The sequence below is a fragment of the Hyaena hyaena genome, unplaced genomic scaffold, assembly GCF_003009895.1.
Source record: "Hyaena hyaena isolate Hyena2069 unplaced genomic scaffold, ASM300989v1 scaffold_184, whole genome shotgun sequence".
Lineage (NCBI taxonomy): Eukaryota > Metazoa > Chordata > Mammalia > Carnivora > Hyaenidae > Hyaena > Hyaena hyaena.
Window position 1 is genome coordinate 714,853 of NW_024080817.1, and position 15,700 is coordinate 730,552.

General features: G+C 37.6%; 1 protein-coding gene across 2 annotated transcripts in view; it reads left to right on the forward strand.

The window, feature by feature from the left end:
• The window catches only part of TAB2 (TGF-beta activated kinase 1 (MAP3K7) binding protein 2), a 60,700-nt gene that overhangs the window by 21,246 nt on the left and 23,754 nt on the right, over positions 1 to 15,700 (forward strand). For both annotated transcript variants that reach the window (XM_039240948.1, XM_039240949.1), the window contains exon 3: positions 5,138 to 6,638. In XM_039240948.1, the coding sequence (XP_039096879.1) occupies positions 5,138 to 6,638 (1,501 nt within the window). The remainder of the gene's footprint in view (positions 1 to 5,137; positions 6,639 to 15,700) is intronic.

The window sequence follows — 15,700 nt, forward strand, 5'->3', positions numbered from 1 at the left end:
AAGTTTTTCAACAAACAAATGACCAGAAAGTTTTTTAAAGAGGGAAGGATTAATTATTAGTAGAAATTTAGGAGGTATTTCAGCCAAATTAACTATGTGGACCTTCCTTAGATCCTTATTCAGGCTAACTAAAAGACGTTTATGACACGGGATTTCAGCACTATTTAGATATTAAATGATATCAGGTATTGATTGTTTTAAGGTATGATAGTGACCTTGTGATTTTGGTCCCTATTTTTATTTTATTTATTTGTTTATTTGTTTAATTTGAGAGAGTGTGTACATGCACATGTAAGGGAGGGGCTGAGGGGGAGAGAGAGAGAGAAAGAGAAAGAATCCCAAGCATTCTTGGGTCCCAGGATCCTGGGATCATGACATGAGCCAGAATCAAGAGACATTCAAATAACTGAGCCACCCAGGTGGCCCAAGTCCCTAGTTTTAAAAGATACATATTGGAGTATTTACAGATGGAAACGAAATAATGCCTGAGACTTGATCTGGCGTGGTGAGGGGAGTAGCTCAGGCCTGTACTTGGGTGAAAAAAGATTTGCCCATATATTGATATTGTTAAAGACGGATGATGAATATAGAGGTTATCATATTTACTCTTTAGTTTTTAATATGTTTTAATATTTTTAATAAAAAAATTAATAAAAGGTACATTTTCTTTTATCCTATTGTGGCCTTATTATAAAATCCCTGTAAGTACAAGACACTGCTTATCAGTGTTTTGCTGATAAGAAAGTGATGTCTGTAGAGAGTAAATAACCTAAGTGCATGTGAGTTATGGCATAGCCAGGATTAGAAGATACTAAATAATCAGTTTTTATAAAGGATTGAAGGGATTTTTTGAGAGCTCAAGAGAATTAAGAAGAAAGACTTTGTAAATAGAAGTTTCCTCTTTTAAAAGAGGAAGTGTGGGATTGGATTTGGTAGACTCATTTTAATTTGGGGATGTTGGCAGAGGAGATGAGAGATGGGGTCTTTGTGAGCTTTGGTTTAGTAGAGGGGATTTGCTAGGAATAGCAGTGAAGTTAAGCAAAAAGCACATTTAGATTTGGCAAAACATACGGCCTAACTATGAGTAATTGGTTGGTAAAGATTGTGGTGAATTTTTTAATTATATTTGAAAACTAATATATATCAATTCAGAGTTATGAGTAGGGTAAAAGAATTTTTATATTTTATAGTATGAGAGATTTGAACTCTTAGGGGAAAAAAGTCCTACATTGCCCACTATATTTTGCATTACCTGTTCAAACTGTGGACTATCATTTCTTAACAGATTCAAGATGCCTTTTGTAGGTCAGTTTTCTCTGACAAGATATTATCTCCTATCACACCACTTGTAAACATTTTTACTTGGTTATTTATTTGTTTTATGCCTAAAATTGACTTCTTTCTATCAGGCTCCTAATCTTCCAACCCTCTTTGAAATCTCTTTTTCTCTTATAGACAAATTGTGTTGATTATTTATTTGTAATGTTTCATAAATTGTGTCTGCTGTCAAACAGTCATTATTTCATGTCTTCCAGTGGTGGTCTTATCAAGAAGTTTTCCCTTTCCTGTTCATATGAAGTATCAACAGGCTACCCTCCCCAAATACCCTTGTGTCTACACTTCTCTGTTCATTCACATTCATTGGCTCTCCCCACTGCCTATATCTAGTCTAAACTGTATTGTGATTCATTTTTCAAAACCCTCAATTACAGGCATACCTTGGAAATATTGAGGGTTTAGTTCCAGACCACCACAATAAAGCAAATACAACAAAGGCAGTCAGGTGAATTTTTTGGTTTCCCGGTGACATGTAAAATTTATGTTTACACTATATTGTAGTCTGTTGATGGTGCAATAGCATTTTGTCTAAAAAAGAAAATGAGCATACCTTAATTGAAAACTACTTTATTGCCAGAAATGCTGGCCATCATCTGAGATTTCACTGAAGCACAGATTTGTGCTGGTGGGAGATCTTGCCTGGATATGGATGGCTGCTGACTGATCGGGGAGGTGATTGTGAAGGTTGTGGCAGTTTCTTAAAACAATGAAGTTTGCTGCCTCAGCTGACTCTCACAAACAATTTCTTTGTAGCTTGCAAGACCGTTTGATAGCATTTTACCCACAGTAGAACTTCTTTCAAAATTGGAGTCAGTCACATCCTGCCACTGCTTTCTCAACTAAGTTTACATAATATCCTAAATCATTTATTGTCATTTCAGCAGTCTTCACAGCATCTTCATCAGCAGTAAATTCCATCTCAGAAAGACCACTTTTTCTGCTCATCTGTGAAAAGCAACTCCTCATTTGTTAAAGTTTTATCATGAGGTTACACAATTCAGTCACTTCTTCAGGCTCCACTTCTAATTGTACTTCTCTCACTGTCCCCAGTGCATCTGCAAGGACTTTATCCACTGAAGTCTTGAGCCACCTCAAAGTTGTCTGTGAGGGCTGGAATCCACTTCTTTCTCACCTCTGTTAATCTTGGTATCTTGACCTCTCCCCATGAATTACAGATGTGTTTAATGACATCTAGAATGGTGAATTGTGTCCAGAAAGTTTTTAATTTCCTTTGCCCAGATCTGTCAGAGGAATCCCTTTCTGTGGCAGCTATAGCCTTACAAAAATGTGTTTCTTAAATAATGAGACTTGAAAGTCAAAATGATTCCTTAAGCCATGGGCTGTAGAGTGGATATTATGTTGGCAGACATGAAAACAACATAAATCTCGTACATCTCCATCAGAGCTCTTGAGTGACCAAGTGCATTGTCATGTCAGCAGTAATATTTTGAAAGGAATCTTTTTCTGAGCAGTAGGTCTCAACAGTGGGCTCAAAATATTCAGTAAAACATTTTTGTAACCAGATGTGCTGTCATCCAGGCTTTGTTCCCTTTTTAGGGCAAAGACAGAATAGATTTAGCATAATTGTTAAGGGTCCTAGGATTTGGGGAATAGTATATGAGCATTGGCTTCAGCTCCAAGTCATCAGCTGCTGTAGCCTCTAACAAGAGAGTCAGCCTGTTTTTTGAAGCTTTGAAGCTGGGCGTGGACTTCTCCTCTATGGCTGTGAAAGTCCTAGATGACATCTTCTAATAGAAGGCTGTTTCATCTACATTGAAAATTTGTTTGGTGTAGCCACCTTCATTAATTACATTTGCTAGATCTTGTATAACTTGCTGCAGCTTATATCAACCCTTGCTGCTTCACCTTGCAGTTGATGTTATGGAGATGAGTTTTCTTCTTAAACCTCATACACCAGCCCCTTCTGGCTTTTTATTTTTCTTCACTTTCCTCACCTCTCTCAGCCTTCACAGAATTGAAGAGAGGTTAGGGCCTTGCTCTGGATTAGGCTTTCACTCAAGGGACAGGTGAAGCTGGTTTGATCTTCTATCCAGAACCACTAAAACCTTCTCGTATCAGCAATAAGGCTGTTTCGCTTTCTTATCACTTACAACTTAGCTCTTCGGCACAAGAGGCGTGTCCCGGCTTTCAATATGCCTTCCTCACCAAGCTTAGATCAGTTGTAGGTTTTAAAGTGAGAGATGTGTGGCACTTCCTTTCACCTGAACACTTAGAAGCCATTGTAGGGTTATTAATTAGCATAATTTCAGTATTGTTGTGTCACAGGGAATAGGGAAGCCCAAGGATAGGGAGAGAGAGTAGTTGGAACAGACACAACTTTGGTCAGTTAAGTTCATCATCTTATGTGACTGTGGTTCATGGCACCCCAAAACTATTACAGTAGTAACATCAAAGATCACTGGATCCTGGATTGCCATAACAAATACAATAGTGTGGAAAGGTTTGAAATATTGCAACAGTTACCAAAATGTGACACAGAGACATGAAGTGAGCAAATGCTGGTGGGAAAATAGTGCCAATAAATTCGTTCAGTGCAGAGTTGCCACAAACTTTAAATTTGTAAAAAAAAAAAAACAAAAAAAAAAACAGTATCTGCAAAGCACAGAAGCACGGTGAAACGAGGTATGCCTTGTTTAATCCCAATCTCTTTTTTTCTTGAAATCTGTTCGATAAAAACTCCAAAACAAACCTTTAACTCCAACTAAGTTTATTCAAATTACCTTGTGTAGAGTATGCTTTTACTTATCACACTTACATCTGTCTTTACTCATGCCATTCCCTTCACCTGGAATTCTTCATTTCTATCCGAGTCATGCATATACGCACTTCCTACTGTGTATGAAGCCCATAGAGACTACATGTCCCTTAATAACACAGTTCTTTGCACAGTAGCCTACAGTACTGACTCTGTTGAACTTTGAAACCTCTTGGCACAAACTCCTGTTTTAATAATGTTACTTTTCATAAATCTATGGTTTGTCTCCCTAATTGAGTTCCAGAACTCTTCTAGGGAAAAGTTTGGTTTTATAGGTCATTGAGTTTTTCCACAATCTCAGAGTACTATGCATATTTTAGGTGTTCAGTAAATATTTTTATGGAGGATTTATAAGTAATGATTGCTCAGCCTCTTGAGGATTGTTTGGAAATAATCTGGTTGCTTTTTTGTTTTTGTTTTCATTTCTGTGGAATAGATTTGTATGGTACTATCTAAAGGCAGAAATAGGAACTCCATTGCTCTAGGGCCTGCCTTGAACTTCCATTTCCTATATGTGTGGGGGTTTTTTTTAACGCAAGTTAAGAGGAAGCACATAAGGAGTTGAGATGACTTTGTTGTGAATTTTAGGACTTTTTATATTTAAACACTATATATATGATTTTTAAAAGGTTTAAAACCATTGATATAGCCCTTGCATGCAGGATGTTTAATTAATATATAATACTTGATGGTTATGTTTTGTTCAACATTCAAATCGCATTTTTAATTAGGTTATAATTTTACTGTATTTGTTTTACTTATAAAATAGCTCCGAAAACAGAATGGTGACCTGGTTTGCTGCCAGCTATTGCTAGAGAGCTTCTCCATTATGTTAGTAATGAGGATTTTTATAATTCAGTCATTTGCACAACAAATAGTTCTTCTCAAATAAAAGATTCAAACAGATCTGTTAGAATTGTACTAACTAATCACTAGTTAATCATGTAATGTTTTAGCAGTGATGAGAGTATAAGCATTCGCTTCTGGTTGTTAACATCAAGCTGGTTTTATTTTGTTTTCTAGAATAATAATAACCTGGATGCCTGCTGTGCGGTCCTCTCTCAGGAGAGTACACGGTATCTTTATGGTGAAGGAGACTTGAATTTCTCGGATGACTCTGGAATTTCAGGCCTACGCAATCACATGACTTCTCTCAACTTGGACTTGCAGTCACAGAATGTTTACCACCATGGAAGAGAAGGAAATAGAGTGAATGGAAGTAGGACTCTAACGCACAGCATTAGTGATGGACAACTTCAAGGTGGTCAGTCCAATAATGAACTATTTCAGCAGGAGCCACAGACAGCACCAGCTCAAGTTCCTCAAGGCTTTAATGTTTTTGGAATGTCTAGTACATCTGGTGCTTCAAATTCAGCACCACATCTTGGATTTCACTTAGGCAGCAAAGGAACATCTAATCTTTCTCAGCAAGCTCCCAGATTTAATCCCATTATGGTAACTTTAGCCCCAAATATCCAGACTGGTCGTAATACTCCTACATCTTTGCACATACATGGTGTACCTCCACCTGTACTGAACAGTCCACAGGGAAATTCTATCTATATTAGGCCTTATATTACAACTCCTGGTGGTACAGCTCGACAGACACAACAGCATTCTGGCTGGGTATCTCAGTTTAATCCTATGAACCCTCAACAAGTCTATCAGCCTTCACAGCCTGGCCCCTGGACTACTTATCCTGCATCTAATCCTATGTCACATACCTCAGCCCAGCAGCCAAATCAGCAAGGCCACCAGACCTCTCATGTGTACATGCCCATCAGTTCACCTACTACTCCACAACCACCGACAATTCATTCATCTGGTAGCTCCCAGCCTTCTGCCCATAGCCAATACAACATTCAGAATATTTCGACAGGACCTCGAAAAAACCAGATTGAAATCAAACTTGAACCCCCACAAAGAAACAGCTCTTCAAAATTGCGTTCTTCTGGACCTCGAACCTCCAGCAGTTCCTCTTCGGTCAACAGCCAGACCTTAAATAGAAATCAGCCCACTGTTTACATAGCTGCCAGTCCCCCAAATACTGACGAGGTGATGTCCCGTAGTCAACCTAAGGTCTATATTTCAGCCAATGCCACCCCAGGAGATGAACAGATCATGCGGAATCAGCCCACCCTCTTCATATCCACAAACTCGGGAGCATCTGCTGCCTCCAGGAATATGTCTGGGCAAGTGAGCATGGGTCCTGCCTTTATTCACCACCACCCTCCCAAAAGTCGAGCAATAGGCAATAACTCTGCAACCTCTCCTCGAGTGGTGGTCACTCAACCCAATACAAAATATACTTTCAAAATTACAGTTTCTCCTAATAAACCCCCTGCTGTTTCACCAGGGGTAGTATCCCCTACCTTTGAACTTACAAATCTTCTAAACCATCCTGATCATTATGTAGAAACAGAGAATATTCAGCACCTCACAGACCCTACTTTAGCACACGTGGATAGAATAAGTGAAGCACGGAAGTTGAGTATGGGATCTGATGATGCTGCCTACACTCAAGGTAATAATACTGAAGGTGGGGTCACTTTCCATGGTGGGCTTATTGGTGTATATTTGATTTCACTGTAGAAATGGCTATCGGCATTATCGTTTCATCTTTTAAATGTTGCCCCAACTGATACTATTTTTAAAACCTCAGAGTATTCATATAAATTTTGAATTTCAATTTTATTATTGTATAAGTTAAAGTTTGACTGCTTGGGTTATCACAACTTCAGAATAATCCACTCTTAATTTGTTTACTTTTTTTTATGCTTCGTTACTTATTTTGAGAGAGAGCACGCAGGGGGAAGGGCAGAAAGAGAGAGAGAGAGAGAATTCCAAGCAGGCTCCACTATGTCAGCATAGAGCCTGATGCGGGTCTCAAACTGACAAACCACGAGATCATGACCTGAACCTAAATCAATAGTTGGTTCCTTGACCAGTTGAGCCACCCAGATGCCCCTGGTCTGTTTACTTTATTAATGTATTCTCTTCAGGTAACTCTCTCTGTGGTGATGCTTAGTTGCCATTTAAAATTTCTGCAAATAAAAATTCATAAAAACACATCTTAGTAAGAGGTTAGTGGATTCCTACAGTAAATCTGCCTTCTTTGGCCAGGCGAATTCTCTACTTAGTCTTCAAGTATTTTCATTTTTCTAATATGATGTTGTTAGTCTTATTTTATGTCAAAAGTGAACTTCTTCAAGTCCTAGAGTAATTTAACTCCAAGTTTGAATTCTGTTCTAGCTCTTTGTCTCTTCCAGTCACTCTTAATCATCAATTAATGCAGCCTTTCTTTTATTTGGAATTGTGACTAAAAACGCTACTTTTAAATCTGTCTCACTTGATTATCCTTTTCTGAAATAGACTAGTTGATATTGACATAATACTAAATTGTCTCTGTATTAATTCAAGTAGAGATAATTTGGGGCGCCTGGGTGGCTTAGTCGGTTAAGCGTCCGACTTTCGCTTAGGTCATGATCTCGCGGTTCGTGGGTTCGAGCCCCGCGTCGGGCTCTGTGCTGACTGCCAGCTCAGAGCCTGGAGCCTGTTTCAGTCTGTGACTCCCTCTCTCTCTAACCCTACCCTGTTCAAGCTGTCTCTCTCTCTCTCTCCTAGAAATAAAAAAATTAAAAAAAAAAATATCAACTAGAGATAATTTGTCATACATATTTTATTTGGTCCCTTAAGTTACATAATCTTTAGTAGGAAACTGTTAAACTCATCCAGATAAGAAAGTAGAGGGTTATAAGTATTATCTTGAATATTGATGTAAGTTTGTAGATTAGCTGCGAGTCCTTTAGAGTAACAACATATCATAGTCATCTTTGCATCCCCAGTGAATTGTTCCAAGTACTGTAGGTTGGAAAGTACTATATCATCACTCCCATGCAGCCACCTACTACTACTATTACCACTCGTCCTTTTAAAAATTTGTAAAAATAGGGGCACCTGGGTGGCTCAGTTGGTTAAGCTTGCGATTCTTGATTTCAGCTCAGGTCATGATCTCGTGTTTTGTGAGTTCATACCATGAATCAGGCTCTATGCTGACAGTGCAGAGTCTACTTGGGATTTATTCTCTCTCTTTCTCTGCCTCTTTCTTTCTCTCAAAATAAACAAACTTTTAAAAATTATAAAAATAATGATTTCACTACTGAATTTCTCAGAAAAGCCTGATTGTTTTGGCTTATTTTATGTTTTAAACAATTAGATTCTTGTGGTTTTTAGCTCATGCTGGGCTGTGGTGTTTTCAGAATCCATAAATGCCTGTGCAGCTTTCAAATTAAGATGCCCAGGTGCTTAATCCAAACTTGCTCAGTTAGAACCTCTGAGTGGTGAAGCCTAGGTGTGTACGTGTGTTTTAAAAGATCGGTGGGTGATTCCAATTGCCTTAGAGATTGTACTGAAGGTTTTTGTTTTCCATATATCTGTGACTAAATTGGAACCATTTTATTTTTTATTATTTTTTTATTAGTTTTTGAGAGGCAGAGAAAGAGCATGAGCAGGGGAGGACAGAGAGAGAAGGAGGCACAGAATCCAAAGCAGGCTCCAGGCTTTGAGCTGTCAGCACAGAGCCCGAAGCAGGGCTTGAGCTCACAAACCATGAGATCATGACCTGAACCAAAGTCAGACGCTTAACTGACTGAGCCACCCAGGTGCCCTAAACTGGAACCATTTTGTTTAGTTTCAGCAGTACATGAATTTTAATATACCACTGTTTATTCCAATGATAATTAATTCTTATTCTTTTCCCAAAGTCCTCCCTTTTCCTTCTCTCCTTCCATCAAAATGCAGATTTCCTATATTTGGATAGTTATTTGCTGTTTCTTAAATGGAGAGTAAATTGTTGTAGTTGCGAGTTGTTGTAGCTGCGAAATTATCAAGATAATTTGATAGAGGGAATTTTCAATTGAAATAGTCATGATAATCACATATAAGTGGATTGTGAATATACTTGCTATCTCTAGTTTTTCGCATTCTCTTTTGAATCTAATGTGGTCAGGATTTTTGCCGCTGTAGTCAGCCAGACTGCTCTTGTTAAGGTCATGAGTGACAGCATTGTTACAAAACCTGTCTCCTTTCAGCCCTCATCTTCCTTGATGTATGTATCTGCAGCATTTACCGGTGAAGCACCATCTTCACTGGGAAACGTCTTGTTCGGTTGACTTCTAGGATACTATAAAATTTCCACCTTCCTTTTTATTCTTTGCTGGTTCTCCCCTCATCTCTCACCTCTTCATCCTTCCACTTCTCAAAGTGGGATCAAAGTCTCAAAGCTTATTAATCTTTGGACCTCTTTTCTTTTCTGTCTATACCATTCCTTAGGTGACTCATTCAGCCTCATGACTCTAAATACTATGTGCTAATGATTCCCTAATTCGTAACTCTAACCTAGACTTAATCCCAAATTTCAGGCCAGTTTATTTAACTACTTATTTAACATCTCCATTTGAATGTTTACTGGGCATCTCAAGTTTTCTGTGTCTGAAATACCTTCTGACATTGCCCCTAGCTTACTCTCCCTGTGATCATTCTTCCGATCTCAGTTCATGGCAACTTAATTGTTTAATGATTAGGCCAGAAACTTCAGAAACACCCTTGACTCCTCCTTTCTTTCGTATTTCACATCTAATCTGACAAAATCTATCACCTCTAACCTTCAGGTGTATCAAGAATTCTCTCTTCTTACCACCCCCATTGTTACATTATTACCAGTGTGGTCTGAGCCACCATCATCCCAAATGGATTATCGCAGTAGCCGACCTGCTTTCACTCTTGCTTCCTTATGGTCTTCTTTCAACTTAGCAGCCAGATAGATGCTGTTAAAAAACTAAGTCAGATTATATTACTCCTGCAGATGATGGCTGTTTCGTTCAGAGTGAAAGCTACGCAGCCTTACATGATCCACTGCCCATCCCTCATCTCTTTTCCTTCTGCGTACCGCTTCCAGCCCTATTGGCCTTCTTGCCATTCCTTACACAATGGAAGGGATGCCTTAGGGTCTTTGTACTTGCTGTTCTCTGTCTGAAATTCCCTTCTCCCAGAATCCACAGTTAATTCCCTCCTTATCTTTACTCAGCTGTCACCTTTTCAGTGAAACTATCCCTGGTCTCCCTGTACAAATCTTCATGCCAGCATTTCTCATCTCTCCATCCTTGCTTATTTTTGTTCAGAGGGGGAAAAATGAATAATCTAATATTAAGATACATAATAACTAATAAATACCTGCTGAAAGCTTACTATGTGCCAGGCACTTTTCTGAATGCCCATGCATTTCCCATAACCAGCTATAAAGTAGACACTAGTATTATTCCGGTTTTCAGATTAAAATACTTAGAAACAGACAGGGTAAGTACCTTGCCAAAGGACACATGACAGAGTCAAGATTCTAACTTAGGAAGTTGACAGTGGAGCCCACACTCTTAACCCCAGCACTGTAACATCTTTCCACATTTTCAAAATAAACCCTCTGGATACATGCTTCAAGTTTGTCTTGTAGCTTCACATAGCCCCTGGTTCATCACTGTGGGGGCAACATGTGCCCTAATTTAAGAAGCATGAAGCTAAAAGATCACACAATAAAAATAAGTTAACACAAAAACAGCTATAGAGAAAGAAATCACAATATACAGATATAATTAGAAAAACGACTTGGAAAATAAAACAATACCCTGGAGAGAGAGGTATAGGGAGCACTAGACTTCTAAAAGCACCTAAAGGTTTAAAAAAAAATTGCTGATGAGTGAAGGCTCTGGTTTGAGAGCTCAGAGCCTATCCAAATAGCAAATAGCAGGGTTTCTCAGAATCCGCCACTCAAATTACTTCTCTACGCTAACAGCCTTCAGACAGCTGAACCAACAGCACTCACTTTCTTTACACACATCTACCTACATGTGGAACTTCATAACATTTGTGTGGCTGCATATCCTTGTATAACCTGCATGCATGCACACCGGATTGGTGGGAGCACCGTTCTGCAACCCTTTCATCCTGTTTCCTTCTGTTTAGTATGGAACTGCTGTTGACCTAGATTTATGCATTTTCCAGTGACAAAATCTTGATCTTGAGTTTCTTTGACTTGGTTCTATTCAAATCAAAGGATTATTCTTTCCTGAAAGTGCATCTTTTATGAGTTTAACTTACATGTGTATGATGCTCTACAGTTTATACAGCACTCATACAATATTTAATGTAGTGACCCAACTAACAGTGATCTCTAAGCAAGAATCTTTTTTGAATTCTGATTTATGTGGCATGGGTAATAGAAAAGAAGTGTCTCTCCCTGCTGCAGTGAAATGGATCTCTCTAAAGCTCCTCGAACATACTATTTCAGAATAGGAAAAGAAGTTGAGCCAAGTACCAGAGTTGTAGGAAAATATTTTTCTCAAATTGAGGACGGAACATACATAAATAAACTTGGTAAACTAAATGCATTCTTTTTCATTTGTATTTCAGCTAACATTTATTTATTTATTTATTTTTAATGTTTATTTATTTTTGAGACAGAGAGAGAGAGCTTGAGGCAGGGAGGGGCAGAGAGAGAGGGGGAGACAGATTCAGAAGCAGTCTCCTGGCTCTGATCTGTCAGCACAGAGCCTGACGCAGGGGTCCAACCCACGAACCGTGAGATCATGACCTGAGCAGAAGTCAGACACTTAACCAACTGAGCCACCCAGGCGCCCCTCATCTAACATTTAAAATCTAAAAATACTTCAATAAAACATTTCAAAAATGAGAATTTATATTTATAAAAGATACATTGTTTGATAAGCCCTCTGCTATTTAGTGAACAGAAGAAAAAGGGATAAATTAATGAAACTTTACCATGGCCCTACTCATTTCATCACCACGTCTACCACCACCACTGCAAAGGGAAATAAATTATGCTTGAGGCCTTATTAAAGTACTACAGGAATCAGAGACACAAATGAATGCCCGATAGAAAAGACAAATTCAGGTTAGAAAGAAATTACATTTTTAAGTCTGTGGATATAAAGAAGATTTTTCTTTTATCTGCTAAGGAAAACAAATGTTCAAGTAAAAATTGCTGACCAGTAGTAAGGACACTGTGTGGCCACATAGCTACATTTCCCCCTTGAGTCCTACTGCCTGACTGTACCTAACTTATGAAAAGAACCAGTAAATATTTTATTAATCACTGTATTCTGGGCCTTTCTGGTGTCCTCCCATTCATAGAAGTACGCTCTTAGTAATACTGGCAACTTCTTTAGTTGTAAAGAACAAACCTTTCATTCATTCAGACCAATTTTCATTGTTGGGGGGGTGGGGGGAAAGGCCTGCTTTCTGTGTTTTGTTGTAGTAGCCAGAGGCTCCCACCAAATTACTACCACTGCCAAAAATGACGTCGTCTTTCTTATTTCTGTAGAGCCCACATCAGGCTCTGTGCTAACAGCTCAGAGCCTGGAGCCTTCTTCAGATTCTGTGTCTCCCTCTATCTCTCAAAAATAAGTAAACATATTTAGAAATTTACACATATAAGGTTGTAAACATTTTTAATGATTCTCTAATACTTTTTTTCCAGTTATATGTATGGCCCTATCATATTGTTAAGCAGTAGCATTGACTTTGAACCTGAAATACAAATAAGGAAAATTAGACCAGATGAAATTTAGCTCCTTGGACTTTGTATTCCTCATTCCTTGTCATTTTTTTTAAACCAATGCTTCCCTCCAAATCACACCTTTCTACCTAACAATATTTAATAAATATGCTAATCATGACAAAAATTGAGAGGGCTAATAAATATTGTTTTCAAGAGGAGATAAAATTTAAACTAGTTCAGATTTTTAAATTTGCATTTTGCCTTTATGCATCTACTGATTGGAAATGTCTTTTTATAGAATCTTGATTTACAGTGTTGACATTGACTATGTTAAGGACTGACATTACCTTAAATAATAATAAAAATCAAGCTTAGTTGACATCAGACCACTTAGAGAATTTTTTTATCTGCCATACTTCTGATAGGTTCTTTCCAATCTCAAGACTTAACTACCTTTCTTAATTTGAAATCTCAGGATTGGAAGAGACTTTAAAAGTCATTTAGAATTGTACAACAAAGGTCATCCAGTCCACTTGCCTATGTAACACTTAGTCCTCAAGATCCCTCTCCAGTGTAAATCCATTCTGTATGTACTTGAATACTTCAGGAGAGATAAGCTGGCTCCTGACGTAGCAAATCCCATTTTGTACAGTTCTGCCTACTAACAAGTTATCTCTTACATTAAACTGATCTCTTTAAAAAGTATTATGCAATAACATATGCATATGGTAAAAGAAATTTCAACCCTGCCTGTATCTTCCCCCCAGGCCTCCCACCGCTTAACTATAAGAGGTAACCTCCACCAGCAGTCTTAATCCCCCTTCTCTCTAGAATCACACACGCACTCACACACACACTTTTTGTAACAGGAACCCACTATACACATATGGCATACATACACACACACATGGGATTTTATAATACATACATAACCTACAATATGTAGGACATAAACATTGGAGAGGTACACTGCAGTTTTTGCTTAACATCTTAAGATCATTGCATTTCAGCAAGTACACATCTATTTCGTTCTTTTAATTTTTAAAGAAATTTTAGTCATTTAGTAGCTTTATTGAGATAGAGTTAACATCCCATGAAATTCACTTACTTACAGTGTACAAATCAGTGATTTTTGACTTGGTCACACATTTTTGTCATCTCAGAAAGAAACTCCATACCCTTTAGCGATCAACTATCTGCCCCATCACCCCTACCCTTAGCCCTAAGCAACCACTAATCTGCTTTCTGTCTCTAAATTTGTATATTCTGGACACTTCATATAAATGGAATTACCTACTATGTAGTCTCTTGTGACTGGCTCTTTTCACTTAGCATTACTGTTTTAGAAGTTCATCCATGTTGTAGCATATGTTACTACTTTATTCTCTTTTTCAGCCTAACAGTGTGCTCTTGTATAGATGGATACTACATTTTTGCTTGTTCATTCATCAGTTGATGGATGTTTAGGTTGTTTCTGTCTTTTAACTATTATGAATAATGCTGCTGTAAACATTCATGTACACCTTTTTGCTGGACATTTGGTTTTATTTCTCTTGAATATATACTGGGAGTGGAATTCCTGATTCATTTGGTAATTCTCTAACCATTGAGGAACTACCAGACTGTTTTCCAAAGTGGCCTTCTACCAACTATATATGAGTATTTTGATTTTACCACATCATCAGTATTTGCCATCATTTGACTTTGAATCTTGCTATCCTATTAGCTATAAAGTTGTATCTCATTGTGGTTTTGATTTACATTTCTCTGATGGTTAATGACGTTGAGGATTACTATATGTGTTTGTTGGCCATTTGTGTATTTTCTTTGGAGAAATGTCTATTTATATCCTTTGCCTTTTTAAAATTGAGTTATTTGTCTTTTTATTATTGAATTGTATGAATTCTTTGTATATTCTAAATAGAAGTCTCTTACGACTTGCAGTTATTTTTTCCCATTCTGTGAGTTTTCATTTCAAGTAAGCTCTACGCCCAACATGGGGCTTGAACTCATGATCCCTGCAATCAAGAGTTGCATGCTCTACCAAGTGAGCGAGCCAGGCACTCTATCTTTTCATTTTCTTGATAGTGCACTTTGAAGCACAAAAGTTTTTAATTTAGCTGCAATCTAATTTATCTGTTTCTCCTTTCAATGCTCATGTTTTTAGTGTCATATCTAAGAATCAGTTGCCAAATCAAAGGTCATGAGAATTTACTGTGTTTTCTCTTAAGAGTTTTGTAGTTTTCATCCTTGTATTTTGGTCTTTGATGTATTTTGACTTAATTTCTATATAATAGTATGAGGTAAGGGTCCAATTTCATTCTTTCACATGGGGCTTATCCAGATGCCCCACCACCATTTGTTGGAAACACTTTTCTTTCCTCACTCAATGGTCTTGGCACCCTCACAGACACATGGTTTATTTCTGGACTCTCAATTCTTTTTCATTGATCTAAATGTCTGTCTTTATGCCAGTACTACACTGTCTTGATCATTGTTACTTTGTAGTAAGTTTTGCAGTTGAGGCATGTAAATTCTCCTTTGTTCTTGTTCAAGATTATTTTGGCTATTTGCAGTCTCTTGCTGTTCCATATAAATTTTAGAATCAACTTGTCAATTTCTACAAAGTCATCTGGGATTCTAATAGAAATTGCACCAAAGTATTTTTCTACAGTACTTGATATTTTTAAAAAATGCAATCAGAACAAAAGGGTTTGTAGTGAAAAGTTCATCTCACCAGGGACAACCAGTAGCTATTCACAAATATTTTATTTTGTATTCTTCTAGAAATTGAAATACAGCAAATCAAGATATACAGATATATATTTTTTATACAAATAAGATACAGTATTTTGTGTTTATCTTTTTTTTTTTGTCTTTATCACTTTGAGAGTATTCCATGGCAGCAGGTGTGGATAGATCTCTTTGTTAAAAACTGGCTGCGTAGTAGTTTGTACCATAATCCATAACCATCCTTTCTTGATAGACAGTAAGGTCTTATTTTTATAAACTGCTGC